Source organism: Suncus etruscus, chromosome 19, assembly GCF_024139225.1.
Source record: "Suncus etruscus isolate mSunEtr1 chromosome 19, mSunEtr1.pri.cur, whole genome shotgun sequence".
In the NCBI taxonomy this organism is placed as follows: domain Eukaryota; kingdom Metazoa; phylum Chordata; class Mammalia; order Eulipotyphla; family Soricidae; genus Suncus; species Suncus etruscus.
In genome coordinates, this window is record NC_064866.1 from 18,186,341 (window position 1) to 18,209,499 (window position 23,159).

Sequence of the window (23,159 nt, forward strand, 5' to 3'; positions counted from 1 at the left end):
GAAAATTGACAGATTTCAAATTATTATTTCCATATATAGAGAAAAATACAACCACACTGCAAAAAGTACTCTATTAGATTACTAGAAATTACTAGAAACTCAGTTCAAGTGTCTGGAGGTGAGTTAGTAGGAACAAATGGTATGCAAGTTTTTGCTTTTTTAAATTTTTCATTAGCAATGAGGACGTGACATGTTCTGAATTACAGGGTTCTTGGATGAAATCATAGCTATTCTAAAGGTAGGAAGAGTTTATCTCTAAAATTGATAAGTTGTGACAAAAAAAGCAAAGAAAAAGAAAATAAAGAAAATATTTTTATAATGGAAATGAACTGACAACTGATGAATCAGCAGGTATGGGGTCTGAACCTGGAGAATGAGATAAAGGCAAAAGCTAAACATTGGATCTGGGTGATTGGAGGATATGAATTCCTTTTAGTGAAAAACCTAGCTTATTATGAATTTTAAAGATTATTTTAGAGTTCTGTATACATTGTGAGAAAATTGGAAATACCCCCAAGATATTGTAGGTCAGAACTCTAGTCTCTGCTCAAAATAAATGTTCTCTTTAGTAGCCTAAAGAGAAACCAAAGGAATATTATAGCTTTTCGCTCTCTTTCATTTCATTATCTCCAGGGAACTTTTTACACTTCAAACCATTAGGAGGTGTTCTAAATACCACACAGAATTTCTCTTTTCTCATTGTGTTCAACAAGTCTTGATTTGTTCTATTTTATTTCCCTGGTTGTCTATAGCTTATTTCTTCTGTCCTCAGATGGGATTTATTCTGTAATCAACATAATTTAAAAAGCACAAATCTTATCACAGAATAAATGGAACTAAATAGAAACAAGCTATGACTTATGGAACGTTCTCCAGGAATTTATTGAACATAGAACATCATGTCTGACCTTTATAAAGCCTTGTAGTCATAAACCTCTAAGAAGATTATCATTAGCCTGATTTAAAGAGGAAGAAACTGAGAGATGGGAACGTCACTTGGTGGCAAAATTTGAGTACATATAGAAGAGAACATTTAATTCTATATTTATAAAAAGTTTCAACTCACTTAAGCCATGATATTGACACTCAAATCAACTACCACTAAGAAAAGCCCATACAATTTGAACAAAAATGATCATTAGTTTATTTCCCAAACATGCTTTCCCATTTTCTCAGATGCCACACTGCTGCATGTGCAAGTTGTGTTGGGCCTAAAACATGGTAGGGATCCTAAGATAAATTCTGGAACTGAGGTGCAGATATGTATGAAACTAGTTCTAAAATTTTTATCTTTGGTCTATTCTTTGCTTTGCCTCTGATTACCTATCAGGTTGGGATTTGTGTAAGTGTTGACTTAATTTTGTTAAAGTATATACTCTGTTATTGGGAATGGTTGAAATAAGGCTTTGAGTGAATTTTGAATCAGTTTTCAGGAGATGACAGGATACCTCTGAGAGAGAAGGAGGTCCAGTGGCCTCAATTTCTTGAGAATCAAAGGAAGTAACTTCAGAAAGAAAAGCAGCACAGGTTTGGAATGGGATAAGGGCATAGCCATCACTGTTCCAAAAGAGATTTTACAGACAATCTTGAATTATACTTGTTTGGAATATTTACTGTGTTCAAATAACTTTCATAAGTAGCTGGAAATATTCATATGTTTTTTATTTATTGACTTTTTAACGAATAAAAAGAGCTGAGGTATTGAAGAAAACAATGAAAAGCAAGTTAAATGTAAGCACAATAGAAATAGAGTTTCTTAAAATGTGCCATGCAAAAAGTGTTTTTGATTAATTGTTTATATCTCAGTAAAATGTTTTATGTTCATTCCTAAGATGGATTAAATTTATTTGACAAACAGATAAAAATACATTTTTCAACAACCGAAGTCTAAGGAAAAACTTTAAGGAGCTGAGAGGGCAAAGTTATTTTATGAGAAAGCATACTATTAGTTTACATCCTTTCAAATGAGCTGCTTTGAGATAGTATTGTTTTTGAACTATTTATGGGAATTAGTCACACATCATTAGTCAACTAAGTAAACAGGTTCATTTCAGAAGTTATGAGATTCAGGTTCAACTTTTATTTATTTATTTATTTATTTATTTATTTATTTATTTATTTATTTTTGCTTGCCTTTTAGATTTTGGACACACGCAGTGTCACTCAGGGATTACTCCTGGCTCTGCTCTCAGAAACCTTTCCTGGCAGGCTTGAGGACCATATGGTATTCCTGGTATAGAACCTTGGGTTGACCGCATGCAAGACAAATGCCCTACCTACTGTGCTATCACTCTAGCCAAAGATTCATCTTAATCTTAATCTGTAGAAGTTCTGAGACACAGTGGCTGCTGGAGAGTACTTAGCTGAAGCACAAGAGAATTTATGAGTGTTATAAATATACCAAGATGCATTCCCTGAGAAGTAAATATATATATATATATATATATATATATATATATACACACACACACATATAAGCAACTTATTCTTAAAAACTATCCAGAGAGCATAGAGTAAAGTTTATAGCTTTGTTCTATTTTACATGATAATATTTTGTTACTTTAAGTGAGAATTTACATTTTTTGATCCAAAAGCTTCAATTTAGGCAGAGTGAATGGAAAAAAGTAGGAAACAAATGACTTAAAATATATGTAATCATTTGGTCTACCTCCTTTAGACAAACCCAGTAATTCACACTTAAATTTATTATAGGTACCTATAAAAAATAACATCTAAATAAATACTTACCAGAAAAACTGCTATAGATATTCCAACAAGAAAGCCTGCTATCACATCTGACCAATGATTTCGATATTCTGCTACTCTGTTGAGTCCAGTAAGAAAGGCCAAACACATTAAGCCCAAACACAGCACAGGTTTAGCAAGCCTTGTTCCTTTGGCTTTGATTGTGTTGGTAATGTACATCTGCAATATCAAATGAAAAACATAACTTTTTATGATATTATTTCCTTAAAATACATCTTATATATCTGGATATATACATAGCTATGGTAATACAGAAGCCATATAGTTCAAGTATCACTTATGAATTTGAGAAGAAAATTTCTTAAAAATAGAATTTTATTAATTATGAATTTCACTTATTTTAATTATATTATTAATGGGAAAATAATATGTAACTTTAGTCATCTGGGATAACTGGGCATAGATATTTTAAATTAAAAAATAACTTTTAGCAAGGCATGGAGAATTAGTTCAATGGATTGAGCATTTGATTTCCCTGTTGGAGGGTGGGGTTTGATCTCCATGTTCTCCCAAGTTCCACTGGGAGAAACATCTGAATACAAAATTGTGAGTAGTCCCTGAGCACTTCTGGGTGTGACTCTAAGAATAAATTAAGAATCATTTAGGGCTGGAGCAATAGCACTAGAGGGTAGGGTATGTGCCTTGCATTCAGCAGACCTGCGTCGATCCCTAGCATTGCATATGATTCCCCAAGCCTGCCAGGAGTAATTTCTGAGCACAGAGCCAGAATTACCCCCTGAGCACTCCTGATCATGAAAAAAAATTATTTAATCACCATATTCTTGTTTTATCTGACATTAAAGTTTAGATCAATATGAGGGAGATTTATGAAATGTTTTAAAAGTTCTTTTTATTATGCCATGATGAAAGAATATTGTACTCAATAAAATCAGAAAATGTACAGTTAGTCAGGCACTCATACTGACCCTAAGCACTGCTATTATGTCACCAAAAAAAAATCAGAACCTATTAATAGAGTTTTAAATGATACTTGGGGCTGGAGAGATAGCATGGAGGTAAGGTGCTTGCCTTTCATGCAGAAGGATGGTGGTTCAAATCCTGGCATCCCATATGGTCCCTTGTGCCTCCCAGGGGCAATTTCTGAGCATAGATCCAGGAGTAACCTCTGAGAGGTGCCAGGTGTGACCCCCCCCCCCAAAAAAAAAAGAATACAGTGGCAGGGCCAGAGAGATAGCATAGTGGATAAGGGCACTTGCCTGGCATCCAGTCAGCACAGGTTTATTTCCTGGCACTGCAGATGGTCTCCAGTGCTAGGACAGGAGGGATGCCAGAGTGAAAGAATTAGTAGTAAGCTCTGAGCACTGCTTGCTAGGTTTGACCCCAGACCATAAATAAAACAAGTAAATAGATATATGACACAAGACCAGTAGTGGAGGGTTTTGGAACTTTGGTTAGTGGTAAAGGTGCCTCAATTTTGTATACCAAATTTTTGTATACCAAAATTTATAAACATTAACACTTCTGAAACCATAAAACCTAAGTTACAATAAATTATAAAAATAAACTGGTGATGCTTTAACTAACTAAATAATCCTTTGAGAAATAAATTTAAATTTAATGCAGTGAGTGGCAAGGCTTGGTTTTATGATAGGGTAAAATAGTAAAAATAGTTTGTTTTAATTGCATTTCATCAATTAAAATTAGATATATTAATTTTAAATGTTTAATTAGAAAAATTAATTGAAAACAAAATGAAAATAGCAACAAAATAGTAATACATTATGGCTGTTAGAATCTAAAATGTAACAAAAGAAGAAATAGACTTCTATATTATGATATCATATTCTGTTAAGGGAACATATAGTGTCAATTTATTGCAATAAGTGAAATGTCTTCAAGCATTAATTCATTACATGCAGTGAGATTACATATTCAATAAATGAAATGGATTTATTTATAACTCAGTTGCTTATAATTCAAACCATATACTACTAAATGGGTAAATATTTTTACTATAAAGAAAATGTGTTGAAATGATAATTTTAAGACATTAATATAGTGATTATAAAACAGAATACTTTGTCTATTCAGTTTTTATAATATTAATGTCAACATTTGATACTGATAGTATATATATAAATAAATAAAACAAAAATCCATATAATCCCTTGCCTCTTGTTCTGTGCTGAATAAAATTGGAGATTAAAGAATTAGGTCATTAGTTTGCAGTATCCACTGCTATGAAATTAAGTAATTATCTTCACTAATTCTCATATCTGGGCAAAATTTGGAACACTGTTAGCTGTCAGAAAAAAAGATACGTGAATATTTATAAAGCATGTGTGATACAAGGCTGTAATATAGCCAAGTCCTAGCTGTTGGCAGTTTATTGCAAGTTCCAAAACCCTGGAGGAAAAAAATTGGATTATCTCCATCTGAGGCTTCTGACCCTTAATGCCTAATCCATGTATTTTAAAACTGTGCTGAAAAAGCTGACTAATTTCTTCAGTCCTGGAGAATAAGTATACCTGAGAGTAAAAAGGAAAGGGTTGAGTAAGAGAAAATGATGGTTTTTCACTCTTCTCAGATAATGTGTTAAACAGCTCTGCCCCACAAATAACAAGGCAAAAATATCACACCATTTTAGGTTTCCAGTGGTGTTTGGAGTGTGGAATTGAGTATTTACTTATTTGACTAGTGCTTATGAATAGAGAAGGAAACTTGGGCTCTTGTGAGATTTTCTGTACCACGGCTCTCAGGCTAATTTATGATTTTGTACCTTTGCATTTCTTGAAAACTGTCAAAATCTTATCCTTGAAAGGGTGCAATAAATGTGGGACTATAATTGAGTATTAATAGTGCTATTATTCATTATGGCTATGATTTAAATTGTGATCACTTTTTAAGGCAATATAAAAGTATTTTACAAAAATTATTTCACTATATCCTCAAAAAATACTACATAAGCCAGAAGACATCATTACCCTCAGTTTACACATTACAAAATTAAATCAAGATAAAATTTATAATGAAAATACACATAACTGTATCACATAAGCTTTTAATAAATTATGTTATTGTCATGTGGATTTTATACACTTTTCTTTTTTTAATTTTTATTGTGAACAAAGTGATTTATGAATCTTTCACAGTAATATTTAATGTACATAGTGACAATGAATCAGTGGCATTCACACCACCAGTGTTGTCCTCCATCCATCCATCCCTGTTCCCAGCATACATCCCAGATATCCCTCCTTTGCCCCCCCCCAACCGCTAGTGTAACTGGTCCTCTCTGTGTATAGCTTGTTGTAGCTTGAATATTGAGTCTGTTGTCATTGACTAGGTTTGTTGTTTAAGTCTGATCATTTCTTATTTCTATTCAATGTTCATATGACTGTTTGGACTTGGTACCCTCCATTATTTCCTCCTCAATTTATGAGGCAGAACAATATGGTTCAAGTTATATGGTTATGTTTGAAAAAAAAGAAAGAAAGAAAACTGGAAGAAGTCAGTATGAGGCAGAACAAGATGGTTCAAGTTATATGGTTATGTTTGGAAAAAAAAAAGAAAGGAAAAAAAAACTGGGAGAAGTCAGTCTAGAAGTTATAAATATCAATTCAAAAGAAGAAAGGGAAAAAGAATAAAAACATACCAAGACAAAACAAAAACCAGCAACTACAGAAAAGCACAACAGCAATAAAAATGCAACAAATAACCAGGAGAAAAAAAAAAAAAGGAAGGAAGGCTGGTGTGGCAAGGTTTTGTCCTTCTTTCTTTCTTCCTATTTTTTTGCATAAGCACAGTAAAGATTGGGGAAATTATTAGAAAGGGAATTCTCTTGGCCTAAGAGATTCAAGATTTCTCCGCTCTTGACGCATACTGTCATGGGAACAACTACAGGCTCTGGAAATGCTTATTTTCACCCCCCAAGGTCTTTTTATGGTGCCAGTAAAATTTCTGCTCAGTTGTGGATGATAAAATCAGACCTCTGTTACTAGAGATCTTGGTATTTGCACAGGTCATAGGACGAAACCTAGGATAGAGTCTTTCTTTATGGTTCTAGAAGTTCTGTTCTATCACTTTTGTTGTAATCAGTCTTCTGTAATTAGTGGTCTTGGTTTTTACACAGATCCTAGGATGAAGCCTAGGACAGAGTTTTTCGTTATGGTTCCAGAAGTTCTGCTCATTCACAATTGTCCAAGTAGACCTCTGGAATTAGAGATCTTGGTTATTATACAAATCCTAGATTGAAAAGATACAAAGAAGATAAGAGAGATGACAATGGAAAATAAGGGGAAACCAGAAGTTTTCTTAGTGTTACCTTTTCTTTTTCTCAGTGATTTCTTGCCTAGGAGGATGCTTATTGGACATAACCATATGAAAATAAGGATAGGAAGAAGAAATTAGTCAACCCTACTTATCAATTACATAATAAGTACAACAGATCTTATCTGTCAAAATGTTACAACCCTAGAAATAAAACTTTAAGCTTGGACTACAAATTTGAGTTTATCCCTAAGTTTCTCTACTTACTTAAGAAAAGTCTTAGGAATCTCCAGTCTGGACACTATGTAAATTCACAAAAATTTTTATTATACATATATGTATTATGTATTTTAGGGTCACATCAAAATGCTAAGGGCTTTCTTCGGTCTCTGAACTTAGGAATCACTCCTGACAGGGCTTGGGATCAAATCTGGGTTGGAATTTTACAAGGCAAATGTTCTACTTATTTTACTATTGCTCTAGCCTAGCCCCTCTCTTTCTTATTTTGTACTCTAATGTATGTCCACAAGTGTAAATGTCCATGGTTCCTCATTACACGTATGGATGTGTTTCCTGAAAAACTCCTAAATCTATAGAGACTTGCCAACATCCTAATGCTATCAAGCATAAAATCCCATTAAAGTTGGCTTTGTATCCAGTGTTGGTAGTCATCCTTCTTAATTTAACTTGTTTTGAGGCCAATATATTGCATCTTTTATATTGAGTTGCGTGTTTACTTCTTCTTCTTCTTTATTTATTTATTTATTTATTTATTTATTTATTTATTTATTTTTGCTTTTTGGACCACACCTTGTGACACTCAGGAGTTACTCCTGGCTATGTGTTCAGAAATTGCTCCTGGCTTGGGGGATCATATAGGACACCAGGCGATTGAACCGTGGTCTGTCCTAGGTTAATGCATACCAGGCAAAAGCCCTACCTCTTGTGCCATCGCTCCAGCCCCACTTGTTTACTTCTTGAAAAATGTTAGGAATAGGGGCCTGAGTGGTGGTGCAAGTGGTAGGGTATTTGCCTTGCACTCATTGACCTAGATCAGAACACTGGTCCCATATAGCCCCCTCAAGCCAGGAGTGATTTCTGAGCACATAGTCAGGAGTAACCCCTGAGTATCACTGATGTGGCCCAAAAACCAGAAAAACAAAACAAAAACAAAAACAAAACCATTAGGAATAGTCTGTGAATTGGTTTTATTACACCAGACTCCTGAGTAATGTTCATAACAATAATGAAAGAAAACTGAATTTTAAAGTTTATGTTAGAAGGTGACATTTGTTGAAATACATTCAAATTTTAGATAGATTACACTAGTTAATCACAGTGCATCTACTTTTTTTTTCAGAAATAATTACTTGACATGGCTGTCATAGAAGAAAAATTAGCGTGTTTTCACTTACACTTGACAATCCCTTAACATAGTACTTTGTGAACAAAAGTGCCTTTTAATCAACTTAATTGAGTTATCTTTACAGGAACTCTATTATTCCTAATTTGCAGAAGGAAATTATGGCATAAGCATCTATAAAGCAAGTTAGTGACATGACAGTATTTGATTATTTATGCTTCCCGATTTTTTAATTCACTTATGAAACCATCCTGGTTAACCAGATGTCAAAACAGAACTCAAATAAAACATAAACAGAAGGTTGTATGATTTGAAGATGATGCTATCCTCTTACTTCTCCATGGTCAATGGAGCAAGGAACATGTTCATGATCTTGCATTTCCCTAAGCTATTTCTCCATTGCTAGAAAACTTATTGATCCATTACAGAAGAAATGTTTACTGAAAGACTCAGGATACTAAAGTCAATCACATTTTCCCTACAACAGTCTTGTCTTATACAATATAACAGTCTTGTATGGGTTCTTTTGCTTATATAAATATTTACAACTGGCACACATGTGAAGGTATTTTTCTTGCATTTTAATTTTTACTAAAATTACTAATTAATATAATCTATTTATTAATGCAAATAAATTCACTAGTTATACTAATAATCCATCTTCACATACACTGAAAAAAGTACTATATAATTTTAAAGAAATACAGGGACAAGGATATAGCTTAGCAGTAGAACCTGGCTTGTGTTTTTCAGGCATAATAATTTTCAGATATAATAATTGAAGCAATACTATTTTTCTATAATACTAAATATTAAAGCACATACATGTTTGAATTATGACTAGCTCCATTCTTTTTTTTTCTTTTTTCCCCTTTCCACCACTCCCCTGACTAACTCCATTCTAAGTGATATTCCCAGTGGTTGCAGGTGACTATCAATGAAGCCAAAGATGAATACTTGGTCATTTGTGTTAAAGGAAAGCTCTTGAACCCTATGCTATCTCTCTGTCCCCAAATACATGTTATATATATATATATATATATATAAAACCACTTATTATGTCAGTGAAAGTTTTTCTTTTTTCTTTCCTTCTTTTTTTTTTTGTTGTTGTTTGTTCCCAACAGTGCTCAGGGAACACTCCAGGGTCTGCTTTCAGAAATTACTCTTGACAGATCTTGGGGAACCTGCTGTACTACTTACTACTCTGGTCCCTTATTATTTTTTCACAGGGTTTATTTCCAGGATTAGGTTCAGAAGTAAATCTACATAATTTCCATGCAAAGGAGAAAAGGTATGGAAATGTATCCCAAGGAATACAATAAATATTTTTGTCATGTATACTCAAAGCACCTTGCCAGTTACCTTTTAGACTTTTAGAGCATTCACCACAATCTATGGTTCTTGTTAAAATTAATTACAACTTTCAAAAGAATGAGGAAACAAGCTAAATCTGGTGTCTGCACAAAATCTCTTTTCTGACTTAACACTTTTCAACTTACAATTGAGAAGCCGTTCGATGAAGACTTACTGAATAAAAGTATTAATAAATAATGAAAAATCAGAGAAGAGGATATTTAGTGCTTTCTTATTAGCATTTGCTATAATCTAAAATTATGTTCTCTGTATCTTATATTTATCTACTTCTTTTAAGATATTTCATGAGAATGAAACTTCTATTCATTCACTGTTCTACCAGAAATGCACAGCATACCATTGATGTACTAGGCATTCAAAAACTAGTTGAATGGATGAATAAATAAATGCTTTAAGAAAAATGAAATATGCCAATATTTCATTGTATGTAAGTGCTATTACTACTTAAGCACTTCATGCATAAATAATTTCAACTTAATATTGATTTCCTCCTCCTTGTATACCTTACATTTCCTATAGCAATTCCCACCACAAATAAGGATCTTCAGCAGAAAGCATATTAGTCTCCTAAAAATGCCCATATATGCCCAGGGAATCAACAAATAAATCACCTAATTATACAAGTTTTTACAAGTGGAAGACCTTTCCTGGTAGTTATCAGAAAAATATGGAGATCCTATGCCATTGCCATTGAAGATTCAGAGTGGGAGAGAGCACAGCGGTGGGGCATTTGCCTTGCATTTGACTGACCAGGGAGGGACCTGGTTCGATTCTCAGTATCCCATGTGGTCCTCCAGCCTGTTAGGGATGATTTCTGAGTGTAGAGCCAAGAGTTGCCCCTGAGCAGCTGGGTGTGACCCAAAAAAACAATTAATCAATCAAGTTAAAAAAATAGATTCAGAAGAAAGTGTGTTCCAACCAGGTCCTTTAGAGTGCAGAGATTAAAGAATGAAACCCCCCCCACCCCCTAAAAAAATGCCTGAGGAATACAGAAAGATTCAAATATACTGATAGTCAGTTTTAGGCTTTTGATGTTTTATTTTCACAGTTACTGAATTTATTTTTCTAAGGCTTATTGTTGTTTCTGGAGCCAACAGGGCTACAACCACACATTCTTGAGAAGTCATGAAGTGCCCAGAATCAAATTGTACGCTGTTTAATTGAAATATATGCTCTAGTCCATTGAACTATCTCCCCAGCTCAAATTTCTGTTGTCTTCAGTTCCTATACTTGTAAATTATCATGATGTAAAAATAAATTACGGATTCATTTCATCAGTGACTTATTAATATGTAAATATATTCATTAGGATTTGTAAAATTGACCCACAAAAAGAACTGGGTGTGGTCTAGTGACTAGAGCATCTGTTTTGGAGCCAAAATTATATTGATTTGAATTCTTCTTTAAAAAATGTTATTTATTTGATTTACAAAGTCCTTCAGAGTTGAGTTTCAGACTGAATCAGGGCCATACCCACCACCAGTGTCGACCTCCCTCCACCTCTGTTCCCAGAGTACATCATCTACTATCTCTCTTTCCCTGGCCTGCCAGTAAAACAAGCCCATTTTAAGTTTAGATTGTGGTAGTTTGAAATTCTTGATTCTATTAGTGTTGACTTTGGTTTATATATTTAGTTCTGTCCTCTTTTTCTCCACCAATGCATCTGACACCACTTGGACCCTGACTTCCATTTTTTCTGAGAGGCCACACCTGGCATTGTTCAGGTGCTACTCCTGGCTCTGAGCTCAGAAATCGTTTCAGGCTCAGGGGACCATATGGTACATCGGGGATCAAACGCAGGTCCATCCTGGGTCAGCTACATGCAAGCCAAACACCCTACCATTGTCCTACCAGTCCGGGCCCCTCTTCTTAATTTTATAGAAAAATGCAGAAATATGAGATAAAACAAAGTAATTTGTGTTCCAAGGTTCTCTGAAAAGGGTGGGAGTCCCTATCTAAAATATAAAAATGGGGTGGCAGTTTTCTGCATCGGCACAATAAAAGTTGGGGAAAATAGAAAATAAATCTTTTGCCCTAAAAAACAGGTTGTCCCTACCCAAGAAGTATCTTGCCATAGGCCAACTACAGGCTTCAGGCATACTAAGTTGTCTGGTCCCAGTCTTTCTTCATGGCCCCAGGAAATGTTCTCCTCTATCAAGGTTGTTGCAGTCAGACTTCAATAATTAGAAATCTTTGTTTTTGCACTCAACCTATGTCTAAGTCAGGGTGTCACAGAATGTCTTTTTCCTCTGAGATAGTCAGGTTTCAGGTCTTCTATTCCTATTCCTACCTTCTCTACTTTTTACGAGATGCAGTGAGGCTGGATTCTTCCATAAATGAGAAAAAAGCACAGCTATTTTCTGTTTCCCCTCAACAACTCTAGAATTTATATTCTCTAGTAACCTATTTTTTTTCCGAGTATCTCTAATTTAAGTATGCTCACTTAAATGCTCAGAGCTGTGATTCTGCCCTTTACTCTTTTCCAATCCTCCCACTTCCTAAGCCCAGAATGCTTTCTTTTTATTAGGTCAGAAAGATCAATCTTTACTGTATATTCTCTTACTGACTCAGAGTAAAATTCATTCATACTTTTAAATTTAGTTTTTGGTACATTAAGGTAACTGAAATTTTACATTTTCTGTTCCCTTTAGCAGAGAAGTTTAACTACTCAATTTGAGCAATGCCTTTCTTTTCTACTTATAATTGTCCCTTTTTCTCATTTTCCTTTATTTATACTAGAGTATAATGGCAAATAAAACTTGTAGATAATTAAAATATAGAATTTAATACTTTCTACATACACATACATCATAAAGTTACCACCACAATCATATTATTAATATATCCATTTATCTTATAATGGTAAGTGTTGAAACACTTAAGAAAAAAACACCTTGTAAACACATTTCAAATATATAAGGCTCAGGAATGCTACTATAGTTATGTAGTTATGTGGTGAATTAGATCTGTGAATTTCATAGATATAAAATTTCATATATAAGATTATAATATATCTCATTTTATGGAATTATAATGTATGTAATAGTGGTAATCAATATGTAATATACAATTTATTATATGATTATTAATTACAATGCATTTAATTATAATTAATATAGCATAATATATGTAACATTCTATAATGTTATCATTATATAACCTGATGTGTGTGTGTATACATATATATAGGATTAAAAATTAAAATCTCATGGAACCAGGGACTAGAATGGTATTTTCCAGGGATAGGTAGAAGGGAAAAGATGAGATACTGGTACTTCTCTTATAGTCTGAACTTTTTTGAGGCATTGAATAACTTGAAAATTTCTATAACAGTGTTATCTAATGTATCAATTAACCAGGATAGCCATGGAGCAATTGGCATATAACTGGTTCAGACAAAGTGACTGAAATATGTTTTATGTTATTTTGTTGTTCTGGTTTGGGGCCATATCCTGTGGTGCTCAAGGTTAACTCATGCTTCATGCTTGAATCACTCCTGGCAGTGCTTAAGGGACCATATAGAATTTAGGGATCAAAAACTGGTCAACTGTGTACAAAGTATCTGAAACTGCACCTGAATATCTTTCTTAATTAATATTTTAAAACTTTTAAATATGTTTGGAACATGCTGTATTTGTGCATTTAAACTTTACACTGCAACTTTATAAAACTGAAATATAGATAACTATTCCAGATAAAAAGTTAGTCTCTGAAATAAAATATCACAATTAAAATGTACTTAAAATAACCCAAGTGCCAAATATACACTGGCTTTGGAAACATAAAAATAGTGGAAAATATCATATCTGTAATTTTACAGAGAGATGTCAAAATGGTAATATCTTGTATATACTTGGTTAAAATAAAATACATCTTTAAAAATAATAACTTTAAAACAATTCTTACTTTTAAAATATGATACTAAAATATTAAATACATACATGTGGTCTATTTTATATACATGTTAGAATGTATACTTTGCTTTTTTAATATACACTTTGCTTTTCTGATCAACAAGATTGATGTAACATAGAACAATATAATTTAGTTAGAAATATATATGAGTACTCAAAAATAGCATATATTTGAGCATTCTCCCATAATATTGTTTTTATTTCTGAACATATTTGAGTTGTATACTAAAATTAAAACATTTCTAGGACATTTATGTTTCAATACATGTATCATTTATCCATATATCTAATAAATATATAATATAATAAATAATATCTCTAATTTTCAGAGTTAAGCTATAACATTCTGCTTTTCAGATTTTGATTATTTGAATAGTCATATTTGATATTTTACTTAATCAATGTTAGCAAATCGCTTTCATTTTATTGATTCATTAAATACTTAAAAATCTACATATTTAACACAATAAATCAATTGATTATATGATCAGCTCAATTTTTAGTAATGTGAGTCAAAATGTCAACCTATTTTATATAAATTCTGTGATTTTAGACAAATTACTTTTATGAGTCTTAGATATACTGTTTATAAATAGAAAATTATTACACTTTTTGAATTTAACACAGTAAATACAAAACAAATCTGTTTTATTATCACCACATGGTGCCATCAAGATTTTTGCTGGTTTTGTAGCAGAATTAAAATTGATATATTTTGATAAAATATATACATTTGTTGGGGAAATAAATTCGATTTCAGAACTTAGGGGCATGGGGAAATAAGTCCTTAAGCATTTTGTACTTGAAAAATTAAGTGTGATCATACATTTTTTTACAGTGTACTTAATGAACAGATAACAGAAACTTACATAATAACACACATAATTTATCATGAAGTTGAGATCTGTGGAGAGAAACACTATGGAATTACAGATCTGATGTAAATAACAACAGTCTCAGTGTTGAGGACCAGCTGGAGAGTGCAGTTAGGATCCTAATATGTTCAGTGACTCAGCTGTCCCTGGCACAATGGCCAATTGATGGTGAGGAAGTGAATAACAGCCCCTTTATCGCTGACACATGTATTGCATCCCTGAAGTGCAGCCAGAGCTGATTCTACACTTCTCTCCCATATGATTTCCACCAACCCCAATAAATATATTGCACAAGTTGCAATTTTTCAACAACTAGAACAAATACCCTTGTACATCACATTTTCTATAGTCCATAAAAACTAAAAGCATACATAATTACCACTTCACATGTGTCATTCAATGTCATATACCAGAAAAAAAGATAACATTTTGATAACGAGTACATTGGGTGGGAGAGACAGTACAAGTGGTCGAGGACATTTTTATTAGTTTTTGAGTCAGAGCCAGTGATGTTTAGGATTTATTCTGGCTCTATGCTTGGGGATCAGTCCTGGCAGATGCTTGGAATATATGGTCCCAAATGTTAAAACCAAGTCAGCTGTGTACAAGACAAAGGTTGTACCATATCTCTAATGCCAGAGCACGTTTTATTGCTGTCTTATTTCTGAATTTGATAAGAGGATGGAAAGCTCTGATTCCTATGAGGTTAAGAACTGTGTCATCTGAATAGAGTTTTGGGACCCTGGAGATAAATGCCAAGAAGTAGAATTGCTACATCAATTTCTAGTTTTCAGTAAAACTAGAAAACTTACCAATGTAAGGGTCAATGTTTTTTATCAGAAGGGCCGAGCAGTCGATATTTCCACCAGTTGTGGATGAGGGTTCATTTTTCTTCATATGCGCGTGAATGAATTCATGTTTGTTTTTAATCTTTGGGATGTGTATCACTGGTGTGAGATGATAGTTCATTGTTATTTTGATTTGCATTTCCCTGATGATGAGTAATGAAGAACATTCTTTAATATATATTTTTATATATTGCTTTATTAAACACAATGGTTACAAAATTGCTCATTGTTGTGTTTCAGTCATTTAATGTACTTCATCCATCACCAGTGCACCCTTCCTGTCACCTATGTTCCCAGATTCCATTTTTCCACCCATCCCCTACCCATATTGTCTCTTGAGGCAGCAATTTGTTTCTCACTCTCTCTCCTCCCCTCCCTTATCTCCCCCACTCTTGAGGAGTTTTTTCAATTACTGTTTTAATTTCCTTACATGTAACTGGCCTATTTAGGTTTACTACTTCTTCCTTATTAAGTTGCATGAGATGATATTTTTCCAGGAACCTGTCCATTCTTGGTTTTCCAAGAAATACAATTGAGTAGAGTTGTTCATAATAGGCCCTCATGATATGTTGTATTGTTGAGTTTCCCCTTAATTACTGCTTTTGCTGTGCCCCATAGATTTTGGCAGTTTGTTTCTTTATTGTCATTTATCTTAATGAATCTTGATTTCTGTTGCTAAAACATTAAGTGTTTATTTCATATCCTCATCTATATGGTTCAGGCATTTGGGTGGGCTTGGAAATTTGCAGAGGTTCTCTCCATATCTCTAATTGCAGTAATCTTCCTTAGTTTCCCCATTGTTCTTTGTATTTAGTGGGTAGTAATGGTGAAGTTTCAGATTGTATTTTCTCACAGAAGCACTAGTATCTGTGTGGTTTTGGAAGAGGAGGTTTGACGAGAGGGAACTGAGAGACCCTCTCTGCAGACAAATCTGAGATGGGCAAGAGACAGCAGGGAGGTAAGGAGCAATTATGAGATGTCGATGCAACTTCTTGGGTTTATTTTTTGGGGGGGACACACATGGCAGTGTTCAGAAATTTCTCCTAGCTCTGCACTCAGAAATCACTCCTGGCAGACTCAAGACCATATGGGATGCTGAGAATTGAACCTGGGTCCATCCTGTGTCAGCAGCATGAAAGCATGCCCTACTGGTGTGCTATCTCTCCAGCATGTCTTTCTTATCCCATAAATGATTGAGATTATTCTATGTATATTTCTTTCCTTCTTGCTAATTTCACTTAATAAAATAATCTTCATCTACCTATAGGCAAATTTCATGGCTTCATTTTTCCTGATGCTGTGCAATATTCCGCTGTGTACATATATCAGTTTTTTTAGTCACTCATCTGTTGTCAAGCCCCTGGGTTGTTTCCAGATTCTGGCTATTGTAAGTAGTGCTGCAAAGAACATAGGGTGTAGAGGGCATTTTTGTACCATTTTTATCTTCTTGGGTATATATAGAAGGAGTGGGATTACATGATCATACGGAAGCTCAGTTTCTAGCTTTTTAGAAAGTCCATCCATATTGTTTTCCAAAGTCTGGAACAGTCTGCATTCAAACCAGCATTGAAAATTCCTTTCTCCCACATCCATACTAACACTGGTTGTTTTGTGTGTGTGTTTGTATGTTTTTCAGTGATGTTTGCTAATCTCTGTGGTGTGAAATATTTCTTTGGTTTTCATTTGCATTTCCCTGATAATTAGTGGTGTTGAGCATTTTTTTCATGTGCCTTTTGGCCATCTATATTTCTTCTTTGAGGAAATTTCTGTCCATTTCTTCTCCCCATTTTTGGATGGGGTTAGTGCCATGCCGTGACATAAGCACCTCCAGATTCTCCTGGAGCAGAGAGCTGATAACTTTCCAAGAAATATTTTAGCCATCAGGCCCATTGGTGGACGTTAATTATACCCCCTACGTGGATTACTGGCAATATTTCTGAAATTCATGACATGATAGTGACATTACAATTTCTTATTATTTGGCACATTCTCTCCCTTGTAAAAAAAATTACAGGCCAAAATATGACCTTAGTCAATGACTCTGCTCAGGGAAATTTTTAGTACCAAAAGTCTACAAAGAGTTTCCCCACTGGTCAAATAAATCTGCATCTCAAAAGCTAGCGCCAGCTAAGATGCAAGCTTCCCTCTTTGATTTCAACTTTTAAGTGGTAAGTAAACAGTTTCTATCTTGCTAGCTGCCATCCTGCCAGCTCCCAAATTGTAGCAAAACAAGTTTTCCATCTTTTGTCGTAAGATGTCTCCTTTCTAAACTAGCTATCCCCTTCTCTTTATTATGCTAGATCTTCTGCCCTAGATCAGGACTTCTTAGTAGCTTCTTTTCACCTGAACTGGCTAGTCTTGAAATATATATACTTTCTTGGCCAGTAAAATATCTTTTGCCCATTTGCTTATTTTTCTTTGAGGAAGTTTCGGCTCATCTCTATCTCAAGAACCCTCAAATTCTATTCAGAAAAGAATTTGCATTCCTATATTCACTGCAGCACTATTAACAGTAGCTAAAATATAGAAACAACCCATGTCCAAGAATAGATAACTAGAAGAAGAAACTGTGGTACATATACATAATAGAATACTAATTGGATATTTAAAATATAAAATGATCTAATTTATTGTGATGTGGATGGTTCTGAAAAGTATCAAGGGAAAGAGTTTAGTCAGAAAGACTGATAACAGAATGATCTCCCTGATATATGGTATATAAAGTAACATAATTAAGAAACAACAAGTATTCAAAGACAATAGAAACTGAGAATTGGTATATAGTAGGAAGCATATCACCATTACAGGTATAGAAATGTTAGAGGAAAGGGGTGTAACAGGACCCTGGTAAAAGGAAGCTAGCATTCTTATAGAAGATTAGAGCATTGAAATGTTATTTTTAAAACATATATTACCCTTTGTTGATGATAGCTAACATAGCACTAAACCCACTCTATTTTCTTTTTTATTGGTTTTTGGGACACAGCTGATAGAATTCAGTTCTTATTCCTGGCTCTGTGCTCAGAAATCACTTCAAACATGGGTGAGCCATATGTAAGATTATCCTAGCTTTCCAAGTCCCACTGAGCTCACCCAGAAAAATTAGTTAACCAACTGGTTAGTCATAATAAAAGGAGAACTGCTGATTTCTCACAATGCCTCCAGGACTACTCTAAGGTTAACATCTAAACGCTTCCATGTCATTTCAATCTATTTTAATAAGTCTAACTTATCCTGAATTTATATATAAATGTGATGGAACTTGGGTACAAACTCAAGCACCATATGTACAAAGCTCATGCCTTTAAAGCAATGATATTGTAAATGGTGAAGTAGATCAATTTTGATCTTGTGAAGAACCTAGATTAAGGCATTATAGTAGAAGTGGAGCATTAAGAAAAGAGAAATGTGAGGAACAGAAAAAACTCAATTTTCACCTGAAGTCCCAAAGTGCATGCATTCAGGTGAGGAGGTAAATGCAAAAAGGAGACTGATAGAGAGGGTATTAGGCTGAAATGGTTAGGTTCTAGACCATATGGGATGTCAGGAATCAAATGTGGATCTATCCCAGGTCAGCCATGTGCAAGGCAAATACCCTGCCGCTGTGCTATCTCTCCAGCCCCATTTTTTATAACTTTTAAACAACTTTGACTTTTCTTTCTTTACTTATATGTATAGATAACCCTGAGAATAAAAAGTGTTGTGACTAGATTAAAAATAGCTAAAGGCTGGAGGAATTATACTGGGGTTAAGGTTCTTTCCTTGAAAGCACCTGACCCCTGTTTGACAACAAGCACTGTATATGGTTTCTGAACAATAGCAGAAGTGACTCAATACAAAGTTAAGAAGGAGTTCCTGAGCCAGGTGTGGCCCACAATATCCGCTTTCCCCACCCCGCCAAAAGCCAGTTGACTTAATGAGTATCATTTTAAGCTAATCTTAATAGCAAAGACTATATGAATGCATTGAGCCATTAAGAACACATAAATGCATAAAAATATAGCTTATATATGTTGTGGCTTCCTTTACAGTTCCTTATTTGGAAATTGGACTGTAATTTGTTACTCAGTGTCCTAAAATGTCATTGCTAGAATATCATTTATAACATAGCCAAATGTTTGAGCAGTGCCAAATACTATATTTAAAAAACCTACTCATAAACATTAACTTTAAACACCATTTGCAGTGCAATAGTCATTTGCTGGCAGATAAATAGAGTTCTGGTGGCTACAATGGCTTCCAGAATCCTGATGTCAAAGTCAAATTTTGTGTAGTCTGATTCCAACTGCATAAATATAACAGATCCTATTATTTCCCTGAATCTATGTTTTAATTTCATCTTTTCTTCTAAATCAACCTGACTTTCTTTCTATTATTTATAGTAGAGAACTATGATCTCTAAAAGATGAATAGAATCTTGACCAGCTGAATAATACATGTAGGAAGACCTGAAGATATTGGAGATAGAAAGAACATCAAAAAATGAAAGTATTGAACTAGAAAAATATTGTGGCTAATAATTGGTAATAGTTCTGGTTCCATGAACTGAGACCATTCATGAAAATTAGAATTAAGGAGCATGATTAAGAATTAATAAGTTAGATCTAATTAATAAGTTAGATCAGTTTGCCATAACATAATACTTGACTGGTAGTTTTACCTAACAGACAATCGTTGTCTCATAGTTCTGAAGAAGAAAAGTCTAAGATCAAGATTCAGTAAAATTGTGCTCTAAATTATAGAGACATCCTTGGGATTTCAAATGGCTGCTTTCTCATTAAGTTTTTGCTGGATAGAGATTGAACAAATTATTTAACATTTCTTTTTATTAGAGGACCATTACATTTTGAAATCCCTACTGTCATATCTTTATCTAATTATAACTGCCTCCAAAAGGCTCCACTTCTAAATAATATTAATTGGAAGATAGAGATTCTACATATGAATTCTGAAAGGGCAGAGTTCAGTTCATACAGAAGATCAGTTTGAGCCAAAATGAAAATAATCTCTGTATGTCTTATTTAGAATATGACCACTGGATGGCTGGAAATGGCAGGCAACAGAAGGCTTGCTAAAAACTCTTGCCTTAGAATTATTTCTCCAGAGTACAATTGATTGATTGGGAGGGAAAATAATTTTCTTAGGAAGTTTTCAAGATGCCCCTAAAAGAATCAAGGTGAATTTTCTAAATGAGGTTAATTCAAACAGCAGAGGCACAGGAGACAAGCAGGGAAGAAGTGTCTGTATTTAAGAAGCACCACAAAAGTGAAACCAACATAATTAATCAGACATCTGGATACGGGGGTGTGGAAGTGGGAGGAGCTGAAGATGACTCAGAAATTTTAGGCTTGGGTAATCAGGAAGGAAGAGATGCCAATAATTAAACCAGAAGACACAAAAGCAAGAACTAGTTTAGAGCAGAATCAAGATTATGATTTTAATGTTTGAGGAGAGAACTGGGATTAAGGAGAAAATTGAACCACACAGATATGTTCAAGATAGAAATAAAATTAGAGCTTAAGAAAGAGAGTAAGGCTAAATAAGAAGTACTGAGGAGTCACTGAAAAGCTATCGAAGTGATAATGGAAAAGAACAACTAGAAGTTATAGTAGAGAAGAAAAAATGAGCTCAAGAACAGAAACTTGGTACACATTATAGATAGTTTTCTATCTATCTGTCTGAATGGTGGCGCAGTGGTAGAGCATTTGCCTTGTATGAACCTGACCTAGGATGGACCTCAGTTTCATCCCTGGTGTCCCAGATAGTCTCTCAAGCTAGGAGTGATTTCTGAGTGCATAGTCAGGAGTAATCACTAAGCATCACAGAGTATGGCCCCAAAATCAAAATAAAATAATAAAGCACTTAATAACAAGAAAGAATGTTTAGATAATATAATGTTCTCAAAGTCTTAGAAAGATAAAAATTCAAATTGGAGGAGGTGATCAAGATTACCACTGATGAGAAGATGGATAGCAAGAATCTCTGAAGAGATTCTTGAAGAGATTGCTGGTGGAGTAGGCCAGATGGATAGCTTTAGCAGTGTGTATATTGAATAGGAAGAAATACAAAACTCACATTTAACTAATTTATAAAAAGGCAAGAAAGTATAGATTAATCTTCTCAGAATTTATATTGAGACATAAGATAGTGACTGAAATTTGTGTGATATTTATTTTATTGATTTCTTTATTTGTTGATTGGTTGTTTGTTTGAGCCACACTAGTTTATGGTTTATTACTGGCTCTACACAAAATCAATTCCAGTAGACTCTGGGGACTGACTATAAGGGATGCAGAGAGTCAAATCCTGGCTAGCAGGCCAACTAGCTGGAGCGTGCAAGGAAAACTCCTTACTCTCAGTACTATCCTTCTGGCACCGAAGACTTGATACACAACTAAAGATTTCATGGCACAACTGAGGCACACATTTGTTCCATGTTGTGATATTTTGAAACGAGGGTGGTTTTTATCTCTAAATGTTTGATATCTAGGAAAATCAAGTTTTAAACTTGTATTTAAATTTTTTTGGTCTTTGCCATTTCCGCTGATGCTGAGGTTTAACTGCTTTTGTGCTCAGAAATTATTCTTGTTGGGGGGGGGGTTTGGGCATTGTGGTGGACATTAGAGTGCCTGGGATTGAATCTGGGTCAGCCTCCTGCAAGGAATACTTTTTTCCAATGTACTATTGTCAGGCCTTCTTAAAATGTTTTCAACACTAACATAGATTACCCTAAAATTCTTTTTAAATCAAGACTTTTAATATCAGTTATCTCTCTTCCTTTTTTTAAAACAATAGCTTTATTTATTTATTTATTTATTTATTTATTTATTTATTTATTTATTTATTTATTTGGTTTTTGGGCCACACCCGGCGGTGCTCAGGGGTTACTCCTGGCTGTTTGCTCAGAAATAGCTCCTGGCAGGCACGGGGGACCATATGGGACCCTGGGATTCGAACCAACCACCTTAGGTCCTGGATCGGCTGCTTGCAAGGCAACTGCTGCTGTGCTATCTCTCCGGGCCCAGTAGCTTTATTTTTAAAATGCTTATTTTAAGCACCATAATTACAAACATTTTTGTAGTTGGGGTTCAGTCAGAAAAAAGTACACCCCCCTTCATCAGTGCAACCTTCCCAAAATCAAAGTCCCCTATCTCCCTCCTCCCTCACCCCCTGTATTTATATTATATAAACTGTTGGCACATATCCCTATACATAGAAAAGTAAATGATTAATATGTTTGGCAAGGAAAATAAAGCAATAACTATAATATATGTAATGTACTTGGCATGGTAAGCACTCAGTAATAATAGCTATTATCCTTATCCCCAATTTTTTATACTTTTATGGATGAATTTCTACTTGTTATTTCAAGTGTTTTGTTTTCTTTCCAAGATTTTATTCAATGGAATAAACAAACAAATGGCTCAAAGCCGAATTTATTTATAAGAGAAGGTAAAGTTTTGTGTAAAACAGGATGCCAAGAAATATCCTTGAGTTGAAATAAGTTCTCAATGCATAAAAAATATGCTGCTACATTTTTTCTATTTATATCACACATTAGTTTGTTGCTGGGCATTAGTAATCAGATCATCTGAGTTGTAACAGTTTTAATTCTCTTTTATGTGCAAAATAGATGTCTAAAGCCAAAGAGAGTAGTAAGCTACCAATCTTCCCTCCTTCCCTCCTTCCTTCCCTCCTTCCTTCCCTCCTTCCTTCCCTCCTTCCCTCCTTCCTTCCCTCCTTCCCTCCTTCCTTCCCTCCTTCCTTCCCTCCTTCCCTCCTTCCTTCC

The 23,159-nt window shown here is 34.3% G+C and overlaps 1 protein-coding gene across 1 annotated transcript in view; it reads right to left on the reverse strand.

Annotated features, from left to right (window-relative positions):
• PLPPR5 (phospholipid phosphatase related 5) overlaps positions 1 to 23,159 on the reverse strand; it is a 156,409-nt gene that overhangs the window by 38,413 nt on the left and 94,837 nt on the right. The window contains exon 4 of the mRNA XM_049765780.1: positions 2,749 to 2,925. Coding sequence (XP_049621737.1) covers positions 2,749 to 2,925 — 177 coding nt within the window. The remainder of the gene's footprint in view (positions 1 to 2,748; positions 2,926 to 23,159) is intronic.